Raw genomic sequence first — 20,337 nt, forward strand, 5'->3', positions numbered from 1 at the left:
TGTGTTATTACCATCAGAAGTAATGCTTTAGTCTTTGGTTATGATAAAAGGCTACTGCTATCTGTGTGTGGTTATTTTGCACTAGCAATTTCACAAATCTTCGGGCCTTTGAGCCATCACTGAACAAACGCCACAACGTGCCTTATAAACAAACTGCAGACTTCCGACTTCCATCCGAATTCAGCCCAAAATTCACAACACTAATCCACGGCTAAAAACCTTCAACAACAAAATATATTTTCTTTCATCCCTAAGAAACAAAAATCTGTCAAAAAGCAAGAAGGCTTCACAAATAGTGATTATATTCCGCAAGATGAAATACAAATGAAGGCTTTTCAAGGCAGAGAATCTGTAATTGAAGGCATTATGATTCGATCAAGAGCCCATTTTTATTCCGTAATTAAATTTTCATATTAATTCAGAGGATGAGTCTCTGGATGCATTGCAAAAAAGCCCCTCAGATCCCAAGTGTTGAGACTTAACAGGTGGGTGAAGGAGAGGCATTTCCGAAACATTAAATCCTATTTTAAAAATAGTGGATGCATTTATTCACAGATAGTGATTCAATTTGCATGCAGATTCTCTGACTGATTACTCCCCAGACACAACCCATTGAGGATATAGAGTCTGAAAACGCATTCCAATATTCCCTCTACCATTTACGTTTAGATGTACTCGTTTAACTCAAACTTTTCCAATTAAAACTTTATCTACATCGGAGAGATCCGTTTTCACAACATGTGTAACTGAATGGCAATACCAATCAAACGCAAGTGAAACAGCATTTCATATTAATCAGCAAATTGCATCCGTTAACTTGAGTCAAGCCTTTATTTGACAATCTGATGCAAGCCAGATTTTAACCAAAATGCAAAGGTTTAAGATTTATAAATTTGAACAACCACAAACTTTAAGCAATGCGACAGAAGAACCAAATAATCAGGTTTGCGATCGAGATGTTTCAAGAACCTTCACTTGATGTAAAGCCTCTTTACCATGACAGTCGACAGTGAAATGCCAAACGTCACGGGACAGAGGTATTTGTATTTATTATGACATGTTTTTTGTCAGGGGATCACTTGAAAACGCACACACCTGTATTAGTTGTGAGGTGTTACCTTGTGAATGAGGTTGAACAGACGAATGGAGAATTCCATTTATACTTGATCCAGAGTGTTACGTGTGTAACGGAAATTTATCACTGAAGTAAATACCACCCACAGTGGACAGTGCAGTTGGTGGTAATGATTGTGAGAGGCAGAGTCTGGCTAAATGTGATACTGAGTCCCATGTTCCATGACATTTGGCGTGTCAATGTAAAGGTCTGTACATTTTTTTTCTATGGTAAATGAGTAAAAGTACCTGCAGTACTGAAGCCCCGGCGTGGAGGAACTGCAGACCAGACTCTGCAGAGTCGATGCCCCCGGTGGCCAGGATGGGGAAGCCTGGTAAAGCCCTCGCTATGGCCGATACTGCACGGAGAGCGATGGGACGGATGGCGTTGCCTGTACAAAAACAAATAAAAACTAAATCAAGAAACACACAAAGCGAATTTGATGATATTATGTTACTTGATGTGCAGATTAAATTAAGCTTCTAATATCTGTGAAATCTCGGAAACGGTCACCCAATAGTGTCCATCTACTGCGATAACAAAATGTACTTTCCTCTCATACCCGTCTGCAGCAGTAATGACCCTCATCACAGTCATGTTTGCCTCTGTCTTTTTTTTTTTTCTTCTTTTGCTTTCACACAGAAACACACACACACGCAGGCACACTTGGTTTCAGACTGCAATCTCCAGGGAGCGCAGCTACCTCCTAATGTTACAACCTTTATTTATTTACCTGGGTCTCAGTGTCCTGAATGAATTAAAACCTCCAGTCCAATCCCGGTGACAGATGGAGCCGTTTATCACATTAGATTTAACCACAGTTAGCTGGCAGGCTTTTCCCTCATTGATCAGTGGGAGACATTGTCTCCCCTCATTTAGCTCCAGTGTCACTAAAGTCTAGTGAGGAGGCACTGGCAGACATGCAATACCGGCTTTCTCTTTCATGTTAAATGACCCTTATTAATGACACAAAGAGCATAAGATGAGTCTCAGCAGTTCACATTCCAGATTCCTCCTTCGTTTTTTTTTTTGGTTGTTTTTTTGTTTTGTTCTGTTCTTTTCCTGCCTTACGAGAAGAAGCTGGAACCACATTGCCTCATGGTGAAAGGCACGAGAGAACAGAAAAAGCAGCTACTCAGAGGTGATGCAAAGATCTTCCTCACTTTTCATTCCATTTTTCCTCTGCAGAAAGGAAAAGGAGAAGAAAAACAGGTAGAAGAACAGGGCAGGTAGCATAGCTCAGTTTCCACTGTTGATCCAGTTGGTTTCATGGGTCACACGTGCATTATGGATTAAAGTGACAGCCACCCGGGCAGGACCACAGAGCTGAGGCATCCTCTCACCTTCATCGACTGATGGGTTTATCTCCTCTAACACCATCCCTCACACTCCTTATATGAAACTTGCAATCCTTGACACCTAGAGCCATGTAATCTACTGACATGAATAACAGGCAACTTGGTCAGGGGACACTTAGCAATTCTGCTGGCTGACACTCAAATATAAGCCTAAGGATTGGAGTGCAAGTGTGGGTCACACTCGCTGCCAACCGAGAACTGTGAAGAGCAGTGAGAGACGCTAGCGAAGCTTCTAATTGCATTAGAAATGGATGAGCAATGTTCAGCGACAATGTTCCAGCTCCTCCTGCAGTACATTCATGACACTGTTTGTGCCTGAATAATTATTTATGAAGACAGTCCTGTCTCTAGACCTCGTTTGACAGACAACGAGCCGAAAAAAAACATGCAGGTTTGAGTGACACTAGCCTTCCAACCTGGCTGTGTTGCTTTTGTATTAATAACACTGCTCGTCCCTCGTCGGGTCTTTTTTGACTCCGCGGGAAATGACAGCACCTGTTGCTTGAGGACAATGTAGGCGCATACCAGGTGGCTGCTGTGGCGAGTAACCTGGTGATCTCATGTCAATATTTAAAGAAACACTGCAGCGTTTTTCAACCTTTCTTTCTGCTACACTGGAGGTACGTGGTCGATAACTCCGAGTAGTCAATGAATTTGTGAGTCAATGGATTTTCTCTTCTGTACTTTTACTAAGTACAGAGAAATGTGTCAAAACGATTGCCGTTTGCATTCGATCATAGGCTACAGAAGCAGTAGACAGACATTAGGTTAAATACAGTATTACAATAGGCAACATGATTTCCAGATTTAGGTCAATAACGAAGCTCCTCCTACAAATAACTTTATATCTACCATTTCTCTATTGTGGCAGAAATCAGTTTGCTATTTTGTTTGCATTTTTAAGTTATGTTATTTTAAGTGTCTTTACAAAATTATTTACTGGAAGGACACAATTAAGCTGCAATGTAAAAATAATGGACTTTGATTCTCAGTCCAGTACTAAGAAATACTATACTCTGCATCTTTATCATACAGCTGAGTGCCATATTTAATAATTATGCTACTTCCCTCCACCCAGTGGTTTATATTATAAGTGCATTTTCTGCTTTCTTGTAAAAGAGCATATCTAAATTGTTCTCAGTGAAAGCTGATTTCATGTAAAAAGAAATGAGGTTGAAACAAAAATATGTTTCCTGGTCCCAGGTCGGTATTAAAGCATCAATCTTGCATTAGACTGAAACTATGCTTTAATCCTAGCTTAGATAGGTTGCAATTGGTCCTGATCTCAGTTCAGTATTGAAACTGTAACTGTGTCCACATTTGGGTGTCTGCACACTGTGTCAGCATTTAGGCTGTTCTCAGATCAGTATTAGGCTGTATCTGTGCCCTAATCTCAGGTCAGTGTTTTTAGATCTAACTGTGTCTTGATTTCTGGTCAGTATTTAAGCTGTATCTGCCTCATGTCAGGCAACTGTATACTTATCCCAGGTCAGTTTTTAAGATCTACATCCCTGTATCCTTATCTAAAGTCAGTTTTTAAGGTGAAACTGCCTCTGGTTAGACTGAAACTATGTCCTGATCTCAGGTCAGTATTTGAGGGGAAGGTCCCTTTTGTTAGGCTTAAACTGCATCCTGGCCTCTGGTAAGTATTTAAGCTGTATCTGTGCTTAAATTCTTACCAAAGACTCAGAACTGTGCTGTTCTCCGGTCAGTGTTTAAATCTGTAACTGTATCCTGAAACTGTAAACGTGGCCTGATCTTGGGTTAATATTTAAGGCTTTAACTCTCTCCTGATCTCAGGTCATTATTTAAGCCGTAACTGCTTCCTGATCTCGGATCAGTAGCAACGCTGTGAACACTGCTTAGGCTCAGGGAAGATATGCTCGCACACAGAAGATGTCTGTTCATTTCTCCTCTCCTCTACAGCCAGGTCAATCAGCATGAGGCACTCAGGCAAGCCGCGCACGTAACACCTGCGAATCTGATGAATAATTCTGAGCACAGTGAGATGTACGCAGGAATCAGACAGCACATGGAGGCCTGGAATTTGGAATCATCAAACGAACAGGAGAAACAAGAAAAGCACATTCAGGGAAAGGCAATTAGGGAAATCCACCCAGACCTGACCTGCAGGATCATAATGAACGCTACTACCCCCTCCACGCTGCATGTTGTGGTGCCGGGAATGGCAATTGCGCTGGAAGACGTGGAAGACGCAGGAGCAGCACGCTAGCACGGCTCATACATTTAACAAATCTCTGCTTTAGTAAGTGATCCAGATACACAGCAACACGTGTGAGAGGAATGAGAAAGGGCAGTGGCAAAGGGGGATAAAAATAAAGATGAAAGGGTGGGCTCTACAGCACGGGGGAAAAGTCAAACATGCACGCCCATCGTTAGCATAGCGTGCTAATAACTAATGGCTGATATACATGGAACACATGAATGCGTTTGACATTCTGTCTCTTAGCAATAAATAAGATCATGCATTTTGTTGCCAAGACCTTTTTATATTCCTCTAAGCACTAAGGCCTTTACGTCTGTCTTACAGACAGCCTATAGCCACACAAAGCCATCCTCGGCCTGACAGTGCTATCAGCTTTCTGCCTTGACAGCAAGATTAATATAATAAGCAATTTCAGGTCAAAATAATTCTGATGAAACATGGTGAATGCACCGGCTCATTTTAATGTAATGTAATAAAAGTGTGTAGAGATAATTCTGACATTTAGGAAAATGTCATCAGTTCACCTTTTCCCTTTGATGGTGTGATGGCATTACATTTAAACAATTACCCGATAAAACAAAGTGACATAATAGAATTTGTGTAAAAAAGGAAAAATACCGTATTTCCCTCCACTGCAGGCATATCCTTTAATATCCGTCCATCATAAAACGCTACACACAGTTAAGACAAGACTATGCTAATCCATTAATTAAAAGACTTTTATTAAGACTTTTCAGCATCAGAATGGAACCATCTGCAGCACTGGCCTTTTCTCAGCGGTGGGTGAAGCGGACTCACATTTCAGTATCAATGATGCCTGGTGGGCTGGGAAAGATGCATAATTCAGCTTTCTGATCCACATGCTTGCTATTCAGGGTCTGCAAAGGCCACGGTGCTCTGTGTCTACCCAGTGCGTGCCGAGCTGCGAGCGCCTTTGTAGCCATCTCCACACTCTTTCTCTCCATCTCTCTCTCTCTCTCTCTCTCTCTCTCTGTCCGCATTGGTTTTAGTCGCTGTGCTCCCACAGTGGGTCAGGCCAGGCCGGGCGCTCCCCACAGCTCACACAATCACTCCCATTTGTATGTAATGCAGGAACACTTGTACTCTTTAGCTACCGGGTGCATGCATGCAAGCCTGCAGATAAATCACTAACCTGCTATGCTGGAGGGGCAATATACAGAAATAGAAAAGCTTTATAACAGCACTCGAAGGGGTTAGATTTATGCAAAGTATTGCCTCTCATTGGCAGACACAGGACAAGTCTATGCACCAGCATGCTCTTGTATAAAATGGCCAAGTTGATTTCTTTTTGAGTCTTTCAGTGCAGACTCAAAAAAAAAAAGTAGAGCTGTGTACTGGCAAGAACAGGGGGATGCATTATTTATCATCATCAATTGGTTATGATTCAGTGTAGTAAGATAAATTGTTATGTTTTTAGCTATTTATACTGTACACATTTTTAGTATAACCATCTTATCATACAAAATAATACAAAATATCTCTACAAAAAGAACCACTGTCTGCCACCAATCTCTGCATGTATACTAAGCCTGCACAAAACAATGTATCATCATTATCATCATCTCAATGTGTGAATGTGCAATAATGATATCACAGGGTGCACAGTGTCACATGTAGGCTGCAACTAATGACTATTTTAGTAGTCGGCTAATCTGCCGATTATTCAATGAGTCGCGATTATTTTTACTCTATTAGTACTTCGGAATGTTGAGGACAGCTAAACTTTTAGGCCCTAAGACTAATTTTACGGTACATTTTGATAGTTTAACGTACCTATATTAAACAAAAAAATACAAAGTATATTATAGAAAACATTTACACAGACTGGATGTTATTTTCAGGAGATTCTAGGATACTTGTATGCATTTTTTCCTTTTTTCCTTAATTTTTCATTAAGGAAATACCTCCCTGAAATGAGTGTCTATCTAAAAAATATATATTTTGTTTTTTTATTAGTCTGTAGTTACTATAAAATATAACTTAATTTTAATGGAGTGTACAGAGTGTTACATTAAATAAACCCAATTTAATGTAGTTTACTCCAATCCAAGATACATACAGTGAATTATTAACCCCTGATTCTGTAAAACATTCATTATTACACCCATTACAAGATTGCTAATTGGTAAACACTAACAAAGCAATGCAAACAAGCTGACTTGCTTCTAAGTTATTAAGCAAGAGAGTTTAAGAGGTTAATATCATGACATGTAAAATCATTGACTTCTGGTAAAATCTGGTGGAAATTGGGCCTAGATCTGGCAAATATTTCAAACTCATACTTGCTGATGTATTTATTGTATGCTAAAAAAGAACTAAGAGGTTTCTAAAGTTATCACAGAAAAGGAAAATGAATGTCAATATCTATTTTTTCCAATATCGTGCAGCCCTGATGTAAATGATTAATTGTAAATACTGCATTTTAAATCAATACAGCACTGAAAAGCAGATATTTTAATACTACATATATTTTCTTACACCCCTCAGAAAGGACCCTCAATTTCATTCAGCATGCCTGCTATATTAGGGAGAAAAGAATAACATGCAGGGGCATGTGAAGAGACAGCAAGGCTGTATTGCATCAATAAATTATGGCCCATGTGCTTACAATGGTGTGCAGTGCATTGTAAAAGACACATTATAGTGGAATAAGCATGAAATATAAAATACGGGTAAGCTGTGATAGCAATGAATATTTTTGATTCTTGAACAGCACCTGACCCACTACCCCACATTAGCTTCCCATCCATGTTTACCAAACGCATTTATATTTCAGCATTGTTTTCATTATCATTCGGCCGAATTGCTGCGAATGAAACAGACTTTCAGCAGAGCTGCTGCAGGACAGCAAAGGAAAAAAGCTACATATTTCAAGCTGAATCATTCTTCATTTAACAGACATACATGCACAACTAAACTAAAATATTGATGTTGTGAAGTTTGATTTTCAAAAGCTAAAAAAAAAACAGTATATATGTTCAATAATCTTGTGCAATTATATGAAAATCTGAATTACAAACAGGTCCTCTGAAAAGGCATGTCTTTGCTTATATACTGTATATAAGCATGCCTTACAGCAAGTAAGTTAATTTGCAGTGGCTTTTGACCACTAGTGTGTAAAAAAAAAAAAAAGAAAAAAAAAAACATGATTCCAGCCATGGAGAAAATAACTCTAATATGCGACATAATTAATACCTAAATTACTCAGTAATCACTTTTTTACTTGAAGTGCCATGAACATTTTTGTCTTATTTAATACAAATCTAATTAATTATAATGCATTTGCCGAAGCTATTTACGCAGCTCTACATACTGATTAATGCTCACAAACAACATTTATATTACAAGATATTTATATTCGCTACAGCAGCGTGTCGAGCAGCGTGGCTGATGGGGAGAATGCATCAGAAGAAAGAGAAGGAAAGAAGCAACTGAGAATGTTAGTTTGGTTCAGGAGTCAACAGATGGTGTCCCTGCAGTGGAGTAGAAATGCACTTCTGTTGCCAGTTCAGAATAAAATGCATCATTTGAATCAAAGTTACTTGGTTTCGTCCCTGTTTTCCCCTCAAACTGGTGAGACATCTGCTGCAACCACACCTGCTCCACCTCGCCAGAATACTGAACGCACCTGATTCCAAATCACTGTAATCAAAATAAACCGTAAATACCACCTGACCATCACCGCGGAGCTCTGTCCCACTGTTGTGTTTGCGATTCTGAGCGCTGAGCCTCCTGGTTTATGGTCTTTGGACTCTGTTCTGCTCTGCTCACTGTGTACATTAAACTCTGTGTATTTGCATCCAACATCTGTCTTTGTGTTCTGCACTGTTACAGAAGCCAATTATGGATGCAGCCAAAGACTTTGAAAACTGACAAGCGGTTAGCCAACAGGGAATGCTCTAAGAACAACGGCAAGAGCAAGTTCAGCATCGAGCTGTCAGGTTGGATAGCATTAATCAGTTGCCATCTTCTTCTAAGAGGAGTTCTACTCACTACACCTGGTTGTGCTGGGTGGTTGGAAATGCCAATATGAGAGTAGTATGGTAAAGAGATAATAAATAAACAGGTACAACCTTAAGGGTGCTTTCACACCTGACCGTGTTCCAAACCAAGGTTCATGTGTTTGCTACTTTGTATATATTTGATCCGCTTATTTTTGTTCTCACACTGCAGTTTAGGGAGCGCACCAAAGACCTTTGTGTGATACTCCTACATCCTTTCATCATCACTTACGCATCGATGCGTTTTCCTTAACTTGACGATGATTGGTTTTAGAAGGACATGCGTCTGGCGTTGGCGTGTTGACGATTCAGCGAGTGGTTCATTCGGTGGGGTTATCCTTAGCCTTTCCAGGATAAGGATAAAATTATTAATATCAACTCCATAGTAGTGCTGCTATTGTGGTTTTTATACCAGCAGCAGCAACCTCAGGCACAGTACTCTAGGTTAGTTAAAATTCGCCAAACGAACGTGCTTGTCCTGAAGCAACTGTATCACCGCTGAAAAATAAGGAGATAAAAATGGCAAGCAATTCATCGAGGCTTTGCAGCTCCGCTTCCTGTAATTGGTCCGAAAGTTCGAACCATCCAGAAAAGCGCTTTCACACTGCAGGAGAACCGGACCATGGTTCAGAAAATCTGGACCGAGACCACCTCTCTTGGTCGAAGCAAAATCTGGTCCTTTGGTCCGGACCGTGGTTCGCAGCCCCTTTCACACCTGCTACCTTGGTTCGGACCAAACTGAAAAGTCTGAAAGTCCAGACCAAACGAGGCAGGAGTGAAAGCACCCTAAGACAACTATATGTGCTATATATTCTATAACTATGTAGTGTTCCTTCAACATTATTGGTAATATATCAAGTAGAACACACAGCTTCAATCTTTGTCAGTAATAAGCGGTGAGACATGTTCCTTTATTATTTTATAACAGCTTCTGTAGTAGCATACTACTGGAAGATGATGAATCCTTTGTGTTTTGCAGTGCACTGAACTTGCAGACCAATCACGTTTGTTGTAAGATCAACAACCGCTCTACTATACCAATCAGATCTGTGCAGATGCGGGAGTGCAGAGCCACACAGAGGCGAAATACGCAGTGAGAAGCAGCAGTCGGAGAATAAAGTGAGAAAGGCTAATTCAAATGGCGCACACCAGAAAAAGGAATTAAAATACTACTTTTATAAAACATACTACACAGTACAACAGTAATAATAATTAATAATAATAAAATAAAACTGCTGTTTTTAAACCGAGCTGAAATTCTGGTCAAGTTCAGCAAACATTTCTCCATATATTGTATGATTTGTCCTTGTCATGTAATTATCATGACAGGCAGGCCTTAAATCTAATATAAATAAAATTAAATAGAATAAATATTGCATTTCGAAACAAAGCTGACATACAGATTCACATTAACAGACTTGATAAGTTAAATTGTTGAGGGTGTTTCCATTTATTGTATAAGAAGTCGATAATGTAATTATTGTGACAGGCCTATTTAAAACAATACATATTATTGAAATATACTGAATAGTACTTGTAATTTGTTTTGTCTTTCAGTTGTTGATGACATAAAACAGACAGAACTACTAGGCCTTTTCAGTATACAGGATACTGCACTGAATCATAACACAAGTTAAAAATGATGATGGTCCTGACCCTGGCTTGAATTTTATCTAACTGGACCGTACTGAATTCTAATTAAATACCCCTGTCCTATATTCTACTCTCCCACTCACTCACTATTAAATACACAACACTGGTAACCACCTACTTTTAACAGTTAGGTTTATATGATCTGATCAGCAATATTTTACCCAAACATGAAGACCTGACACATAACAATATGGTTGCTGTGGCCGTTTATGATCCGATCAGCAACATTTAACCCAATGTCTGCATGTAGATTATATCATTTAATATTGGTTACTGAAACAAATGCTCTACATTATGACCCAGCCCCACCAGTCTTTACCAATATTCCAAGCACACTGTCTGCCAGAGAGGTTTTCATACATCTCAAATAGCACTAAATCTAAATACTCCAATACCTAAATATATACACCAGGGGTCACAATTTAGTTTGGCCGCGGGCCAGATATTTTCCAAGCCACTACGTGGCAGGAGACAGGAGAGACGGAGTGCTGCAGACTAGTAGCTCTCCAGCCCAGAGGGTTGTTGAACCCAACTGCAGAATAGTTTAATTCAAAGCAGGTAAACCCAATAAGAAAAAATAAATAAATAAACATACCGCTCCTCACACGGGATCAAACCCGGGTCGTCAGGGTCGCAGTCCAATACCCTACCGCTGCCCCGACTAGTGAATTAAGACACGGCTGAGAAAAAACACCCTTATAAGTAGATAGAAAGCCCAAGAACGGGCAGAAAATTTTAGGAACAGGTACAGCCAGCAAGCTGCAATTCTGCAGTTGGACATGCTCTGGTGTTAAGAAAGGGTCAAACCTATTGACATTAAAATACAAAACAAATGGTAGTTATCTGTCACTGAAAATCTACAATTCTTGATATCAATTCAAATACCACAACACAAAAAACATTTCAACATGAGAAATCGGCAACAAGCAGACCATCACTGCAGAGACTTTCCCAACCTGAGGAGTGGGTTTGACTTAGAAAACAGAACCTTCTCACCAAGAAAAACCCAGGTTCACTGAACCATTTAAAATACGATGATAAATCAACAGAGATGTATAGATGAATAGCCTTCTGACTATCACCTTTCAGCCTCCTTTCATAAGTATCTTCTCAGTATCTGGTTCACTGCAGGAATCCATTGTTGAGCTGTCACCAGCTGTCATCATCGGCGGGGCCTCTGCATAAGATGAATTTGAAAAATTTCTCCCGACCTGTCAAAAGAAGACGTCGACGTCTCCAATGCCTAATCAATTGGGAGGGTTACAGGACCTAGCGAGGTGGTGAATGCCAATGGAGGACATTCAACACCCCGTAGTGCTTGTCAAATTTCATCACTAGTGCCAGGGCATGCCTGCTTCCGTTCTGGAGGGGTTGCCCATCAGCGGGATGTGAAGTCATAATGGTAGCCTTGTCTGAAGAGGGGAAAATAATGTTATACTTACTACAACCACACCTACTATAACAACAGTCATAGCTGCACCTGCTTCAGCTTCACCTGCTCCATCCCTTCAGAAATCTGAATGCACCTGATTTTAATTATTGTAATCACCTTGGACTATAGATATTTCATTATAATCTTTGTGTCACTGAGGAGCATGCTGAGTACGATCATTGTTTTATGCTTTTTGTGTTTTTTTCTGGACTTTTTTTTTTTACTTGGCCGATGAAGATATGAAGACAGTATACTTTTTTTTTTCAACCACAAGACCTGTAAGTTGAAAATTGAAAATGTGCATAAAAAAAATAATAGTGTGTGAATTATGTGTGAAGAAAAAAACAGATTTAAAATTCTAGAAATCATTTCCACACTTTCATATACTCCACCCAAGTGCCCAACTTAGGCACTTAGGCAAAGCAATGGCGATTCTCCTATTCATTTGTATGAGTGATCAGTGATATGGAAACAACTGGCTGTACAAATGCTGTAGTCAGGTCATGACACCTTTTCAAAGGTTGCTTTAGACACTATAAAATAAGGAATTTAAAGCTTGTCTGAGAAACAGCTCTGCACTGCTCTCCCAGAACTGTTTAGAATGTGCGGTGGACATTGTTGTGGTGGCGCAGAGAGTTCAGCCCTCATTAACTGGGCACTGCTAGACCTGCCCTGTGAGCTGTACTGCAAACAACACATATAAAGCAATAAAAAGATATTACAGCAAATGGCTGTAATATACAAAATAAAACGAAATCTTTCCAGTCTGCTAGTTTTACCACCACTGCTCTGATGAAATTTCATAATTGTGCAACGTTTACAAAACATTTAAATGGAAAACTGGCTAAAAATGATAAACTTAGTGTACTTTTACTGAACATTTTGGTAGATAAGTTTTCTGTCAAAAAGAATTTTTAAAGTCATTTTATCTCCAACATATCTCTGGTCACGATGTCAGTTCACATTAAAAGCATATTTTTGACAACGATTCATCTTAATAGAATCACAAAAGAAACACCAAACATCTCCAAATGTCATAACAGTAGGGGGTGGCTAAAGTGTCTTTCCACATATTTTGGATTTCATAGGAATTGTTTGTTGTTTGTCAAATTTGCACTGACAGTTTCTGCAAGATGATATGTTTCTTAATGCTTGATAATCTGTAAGAACTGAAAACTTTATAACAGTTTCATCCACACAGTGATTCCCTGTCGACTGTGGTTCCAGATTTCACTCTTAGATTGTAGATTTGACAGTGGTGCTGCCACTATGTTCAGGAGATCGCTGGTTCGAATCCTGTTAATGTAGCTTGCCATCGGCTACCGGAGCCCTGAGAGAGCACAATTTGCCTTGCTCTCTCTGGGTGGGTAGATGGCGCTTTCTCCCCACATCTCTCCAAAGGGTGATGTCAAGCAACACAAGGTATCTGTGAGCTGATGTATTGTAACTGAGTCGCTGCTCTTTCAGCAGCAGCTCGAAAAGAGGTGGCAGCTGACTTCACATGTGTCGGAGGAGGCATGTGCTAGTCTTCACCCTCCTGGTGTTGGGGCATCACAAGTGATAGGGGGAGTCCTAATGAATGGGCTGGGTATTTAGAAATAAAAAAAGATATTTGATTTGACCAGAAAAAGAAAAAAAAAAATAATGAGCAAGAGAGACAGATAGATAAATATGGTTAAAAGAAAAATATTCAAGCCTTTTTTTTTCTTTTCATACCCTTAATTTCTCTCTCAGTGTTCCGTCTCTTCTGCCACATCCCCGGAGACTTGTATGATTGATAGCCTAATCCAATGACTGTATTACAGGCACCTCATCCTGCCCTGTGTTCTTATCATTAGCAGTTAGCCTATGCTTACATTCACAGCTGGCTGCCTGCTACCGGCCCATGAGATTTAAGGATCTGGCCTTTAGAAAATATTTAACATAAAATTGAAATCTTGACAGCGGCGAGGCAGTTTTAATTAATCAGACCTACTGTACCGTGCTCCGTCGAACACAGGGCGGACCACCGCGCTGATTACTCAAACATGTAGCTCTAAATTAAACAGCCACAAGCCCCCCTCTCAGCATCCTGGACTTCTGCTACATATCTCCCTCCTCTTTGGCCTCTCAGGCTTGATCACACCGCTGGAGCGGCAGAGGGAGAGGAAGAGGCAGAGAGAGAGGGAGAGGGAGATAGAGAGGGCAGGCTAGGTAAATAAAAATGCAAATGTAGGAAAAAAAAAAAAAAAGAAGCTGCACGAGACACACTGGCTGCCTTTATGACTTGAGAAAGGAGGCCGCTGACAATAAAGAAGAGCAGCACTGTTTGCCATGCTGGTAGCACTGCGCCTCCTTCCAAGCCCCTCTTTCTCCTACCAATGCAGGGGAGAGCGTCTACACTTCAGCTTATGTAGTCTGCAATAATACAGAGAGGGCCAGGTGGGTGAATGAGGCTGCAGGAGCACAGAGATGATGCCGACGTTTCTGCTCTTGTAGACAAACCACCGCTCCCCCCTCTCCTCTACTATCTCCACAGCGCTTCTCTTACCTGAACGAGGACAATCAGCATGCTTGATGTGCACAAATACAATCCTATTATCACCTTACAGGAGGGGGAAGGAACATCAGCCTCTGGAGCCCCAGCCTCAGGCACCTGAGCTGCTGCTGCTGCACTATTCCGCTCTCCTCACAGATTAAAGTACAAAGCCGAAATGGAGAGAGGGAGAAAAGAATGAAATGTGATCAATAAATGGAAAAAGGTTTAAAAAAAAAGAGAAGGAAGGAAAGAAGGAAAGAAAGAAAGAAAGAAAGAAAAAAAAAGAAAGAGGAGAGACATGACTTACATCGTAAAGATCTCTCCTGGGCATGCTCACAGGAACACTTGAGTGGTGCATTTATGTTGCCCCCCATTTTTCTTTCTTTCTCTCTCTCTCTCTCTATCCATCACACCATCTCTCTCCATCACTCTCTCCATCTCTCTGAAGATGGGCTGTGGTTATGCGGCAGCATACATGCCCACATCCTGTAGCTCTCAGAGGGGCTCTGACACCAACCAGTCCATGGCACTGCACTCTAATGAAGGCCAGCTTCGCTCTCTCACTCTCTCTCTCTCTCACTTTCTCTCTCTCTCACTTACTCACTCACTCACTCACTCACAGCTCAACCATTAACGGTATACCAGAGTTCAAGCCCACAGGCCTCTCACTCAGTGCAAACAAAACAGACACCCTAGATTAGAGAGTGCTCACAGGTGGAGTGCCCATAGATGACCCTTTACACACCAAATTAGGCGCTATACATAGGTGGTGTGTACTGGTTGCGCACTGTGCGGCATTGGGAGAGATGCTACAATACACACAATGCAATACACACCTACAGAATACGATGAAGATGATGCAACAGAATTTCTCTAGATGAAAGCAAAACAAACTGAAAAGATCTACTAGATACTACATGTTTTGGAGGTTGTTGCTGTAGCAAATATAGGTTTAAAATAAGTTGGACACATTAGAGTCCACTCAAAAGCAACTTTTAATTGGAATCAACGGCATCGACATCAAAACAGCTCTCAAAAGTAAAGCTACGACTGGCCTAGTGCTTCTGCAGACTGGTTGCAGTTTGATTTCCAGCTCTTTCAAACTAAATTTGCTGTAGTGACAAAACAGAACAGTAGGGAATAAAGTGATTGACAGCCTTGTCCTGAATGGATGGTCTGTATTACATGGAGTAGCTGGGGCGGCACGGTGGCGCAGTGGGTAGCACTTCCGCCTCACAGCAAGACGGCCTGGGTTCGATTCCCGGCTGGGGCGACCCGGGTCTTTCTGTGCGGAGTTTGCACGTTCTCCCCGTGTCTGCGTGGGTTTCCGGTTTCCCCCCACAGTCCAAAGACGGCGTGTTCAGGCTAATTGGAACTTGGTTGAAATTGCCCCTTAGGTGTGAGTGTGTGAGTGAATGTGTCTGTACTGTTACCGACCTACGAGTCCTCTTCTGAGGACGAGATCATAGAACCTTGTGAATAAACGTTACCTATCCTGCCACGAAATAGCTGACGAGCTGATGTGGCGTTAAACTCGACTAACCTGACCTGACCTGACATGGAGTAGCTGAGTTGTAGTAGAAGTGTTTGATATCTAGCTAGTTAATTACACTATTATGGATCATGTGGTGTTGTGCTGATGGTCATATTAACAGACTCTTAGTACCAGAGAATTTTACAGGCTCTCCGGTAAGTTTAAAGTTAGCGTAATGGCTAATACTAGGGGTGTAACGGTTTGTGTATTCATTACGAATCATCACAATGGGAGACTTGTGGAACCAATGAACGTAATGCGGAACTAATAATCACAGACTTGTTGCACCCGGAAAGTGTAGCTGTAGCACTGTTGCTATTAGCAACTCAATACTTTTAGCCTAAGCTGAGAAGTTTAGCTCTGAGCACATGGGCTGAGTACGGTGACTAGAAAGAGTATGTGCAGACTACGCTGTAGGTTCGACGCAGAGGTATAAATTGGACTTAACGTGCTAATGCATACTCGGCAGCATCATCCAGACCTACCAATAACCAGAACTAATAAAATAAGTAACCTTAAACCAACTACTTACTGTATCTCCACTGTTGTTAAGCAGCCTCTAGATGTGAAATCAGACAGGTCCCAAGCAATTACTGAAGTATTTTCAAAGCACATTTTTTTTTGTTTTTTTAATTTGGAGCTTTCTGTAAACTTGTATAAACATTCAGAAAAGTGTAAAACAAAACATAGTTATAATGAAGGTTCATTGTTAATATGAAGTAAATAAAGGTGAGGCTAGTGCCCAGTTTTTTCACGTTTCCACGAAAACGCTTGCAAAATGTTACTGATGAGTGCTGACTCTCGCAGAAGCTCTGGTGTTAAACTGGATTCTAGTAACGGATTTGTACCAGACCTCTGATACTATAATCTGACGGAAATCTAAATTATTTCATAATAAAATGATGGAACTGTTCTTTTGAAGTTGAAACATTACACTTACTGGATAAACTTGACATCAAGTGGAAAAAAACCCTGCTTTGCTTCTGCTCCTTTACGCTGTGAACTCTGACTCTTGCTCTACTATGCAGACTCTTGTAGCAAATTTGACTATTCTCTATAAAATAAGATTCCTACTTGTTAGCAGTCATTCTTGAAATAATTTACAGATCCTAATTTTTTTTATATCTTCTATCTATTTGTATTTAAAGAGCTTTTTTTTTTTTATAAAAAATCAAAAGCAGAAAAAGGGGCCAGTACAATTTCTTAAATTCTATAATTCTATACAATGATTCTATAATAAAAGCCCCTCTCTGCTGGTTCAAATAATTGTATTCTGACCACAAATAAATTCTCAGTCAAGGTGACAATTTCATAAATATACTCCTCCACTACGTAGGGTACAGCAAGAGCCACCAACATACACAGTTAAAACACTGCAGACAACCTGAAATATAAACAGCTTTGTCTGGATCACAGCCATGCCAACTCTCTTTGCTGTTTCTGTGCCAAACATTCAGACAATAAAATCATACCAAACTGTGTACAGGCCTCTAGCTGACACCGTAGCTTGCCAGACCATGTTGGAGATGCAGTAAACGTAAATTTGATGCAAGAGTGAGCGCACTAGAGACGCTTGTCAGATCAAACCCTGTGCAGCCTTGATCTGAGAGACACACCAACATGGATCACCAACACACACACACACACACACACACACAGAAGTTCAGCCCTCTGTGAGGTAATGCTATTTACATAGCATTTCAATCTTACTGGTCTTCAAACAGGAATTCAACCAAATTGTCAATCACTGAGATGAAGAACAATGCAATTCAGAGTTTTATGTAAAATAGTTCAATCAGGTATCCAATCAACTAATGAATCTACATTCACAATATGGACAAAAGTATTGGAACACCTACTGTACTGGTTCTTCTAAAATCAAGGATATTGGAGTAACTCCTCTCTACATTTATCTACTGTCCAGAGATGGATTAGTACTTGATTTTGGAGCACTGCTGTAAGGATATGCTTGCTTTTATAAGCCACAATTAAAATCCTTTCATTTTCCAAAAAATGGCAGTGCACCTTATTTATAAATTCTATTAATCAGGTATTAAGGAGCAGTAAAGCCACTCCGCTGAAGTACAGCATAATAAAGGAGTTTCAGTGAAGTATAAGCATTAGCCACTAACCGCAGCGCTAGCTCTTTCGCCGTTCAGAGGGAAGTATATCGGACTGTAGTGTGCGCGTTTACCATGTTAAAACAAGCTACGTGGGACGAACCGCTAGCTGATAGCGCCCTGAGTAAGTGCTGCTAACCACGGCTAGGGCTGCTGTGGTATACCATAGGTGTGTAGTAGGATAATATAGTGTTGCTAGGTGGTTGCAAGGTGGTTGCTACAATAAATTCTGCTGGGTGTTTGCTAGATGGTTGCTGTGGTATCCCGTAGTAGGCAGTCACTGTGATGTTGGAGGTGGTTGCTGTGGTAAACTATATGGCTGGGTAGTAATGTAGCTGTATCATTATGACATAAGAAAGGTGCCCATACCTACAAGCAAAAATCTGGTGCTAAGCAGAAACCGTACATCCAAATCAAATGCAGATCTGAACAAAAAATCGGGAGCTGGAATTTTGACAATATCTATAGTTTTGGGACATAAGTATTCTGACAGAGTGCAGCTTGTTTTGTGCAGCACAGCTACTTGTGAAGTGTAAGGATTACATAACAACAATCAGTGCAGACGCGAACCCCTTATTCAATTCAGATGTAATGCGCAGATAGTAGGTTTTCACCCTACAGCCAGAGTGAAGCAAAACGCTCTATACTTCCCATTATGCGGAGGGGCTATGGATATAATAACAGTAAACAAAACAAATTTCAGGTACCTTATTTGTTTACGCTAGGGATGAAATTGTCTAAGCCTCAAAGCAAAGCCCAGGCTCGTGTGCATGTATTTGCAGTACAGCATTAAAACAGAGCTCACAGCGGAGGGGTATATAATTACACAGTTCAAAGTGACTCATCATAGTTTTGTCATTAAATAAAGCCCTGCATGCCGTACGGCTGCTGTGAATCACGGCCTGATGCAGAGCGGTGTGTTAAAGAGTGTGTATGTGCAGGGTCTGTAGGAGGCAGCTGCGGCGGAGAGAGGCCCGGGAGCTGCCGGGAGAGGGGGGTGGAAGATGAATGCTCGGCTGGTGGAGCAGCAGAAGCCCCGGTAAGCTCAGGGCAGCCCAACTCCTGGGGGATGTCACGGAGCCCGCCAGCCACAGCTTAAATGGGGAAAAGATGACATTGAGTAGTTTTGCTTACATAAAATACTGCTGCAATAGTTTCTCCATTAAATTTTAATGCCTCTCCTGCCTTGCCAGCCCAGGTTCTTTCTCCCCAAGCCAGTTCTTCCTTCCAGCCGTCCCCGCCACAGTGGGCCTGAGTGGACAGTAAAGGGAGGGAGAAAGAGGAGGAGGAGAAGGAGGAGGAGGACAGGACAGCGGTGGGAAACCACACACTTACCCAGCCTTCATCAGTCTGTTCAGACACACAGACACATATACACACACACACACACACACAAGCAAACCCACAAAAGACATGCAAACACAATGAAAGAAGGCCTGCCTCATAAATGGCATTAACTATGCAGCAGTGAGGCCATACAGCAGTAAGCCAGAGCGCAGGGAAGGGGGAACAACTGCATGCACATAAATTATTGAGAATGGGACTGGAGTACACCACCAGCTGGACAGCGGTGCACGCTGCCCTCTGATGAAACGCTTGCTGGCTCCAAGTCAGAGGAGATGAGAGCAGACAATCTGCCTTCTTACACTTACATACACAGCATCCAAAAAACTACACTACACTACACTAGAATAAAATAAATCGAGCACCATACAGCCACAGGTAATACTCAAAAAAAAAAAAAAAAAAATCAAAAAGGGGCAACAATGGGGTCAAAAATGCTATTCATCAAACATAACAAAACATACAAACATGCCTCAACAGACTAGACTAGTTGAAGCTGACAGAAATATAACCTATACATATAAACACACCGAACAACTGTGGTGAGCAGAACATATCCACGTCCACTCCCGAGGCGGCTGGGTTACAACAGCAGAAGACCGTGCAGTGCTTCATGTCATTCAGCCAAGAACAGACAAGCTAAGGCCTAGCCTGAATCTCGATCTCTGCTGAGGCACACAGTTGGTAGGGTCAGAATTTGGCACCAACAGCATGAATCCATGGATTCAACCTGTCCTGTATCAATAGCCCATGCTGGTGGAGGTGATGGAATGGTGTGGGGATTTTTTTTTTTTTTTTTTTTTGTGGAGTGTTTCTGCACTTTTTAGGTCTGCTTTAAGCGCTGACCCTGTGCATCCCTTTATGGCCAAAATTTACTCATTTTCTAATAACAACTACAAGTATGATAATACATCATGCAACAAAGCAACAGTAGTCTCAAACTGGTTTGATGAACATGTCCATTAAGTGTTAAAATGTTCTTCATGTTCCTCAGGAGCTATTCTAGTCAGAGGCT

The 20,337-nt window shown here is 41.0% G+C and overlaps 1 protein-coding gene across 1 annotated transcript in view; it reads right to left on the reverse strand.

Annotated features, from left to right (window-relative positions):
- Positions 1-20,337, reverse strand: part of dpyda.1 (dihydropyrimidine dehydrogenase a, tandem duplicate 1) — a 206,287-nt gene that overhangs the window by 23,218 nt on the left and 162,732 nt on the right. The window contains exon 19 of the mRNA XM_022673644.2: positions 1,363-1,505. Coding sequence (XP_022529365.2) covers positions 1,363-1,505 — 143 coding nt within the window. The remainder of the gene's footprint in view (positions 1-1,362; positions 1,506-20,337) is intronic.

Source organism: Astyanax mexicanus, chromosome 6 (genome assembly GCF_023375975.1).
Source record: "Astyanax mexicanus isolate ESR-SI-001 chromosome 6, AstMex3_surface, whole genome shotgun sequence".
Taxonomy (NCBI): Eukaryota; Metazoa; Chordata; class Actinopteri; order Characiformes; family Acestrorhamphidae; genus Astyanax; species Astyanax mexicanus.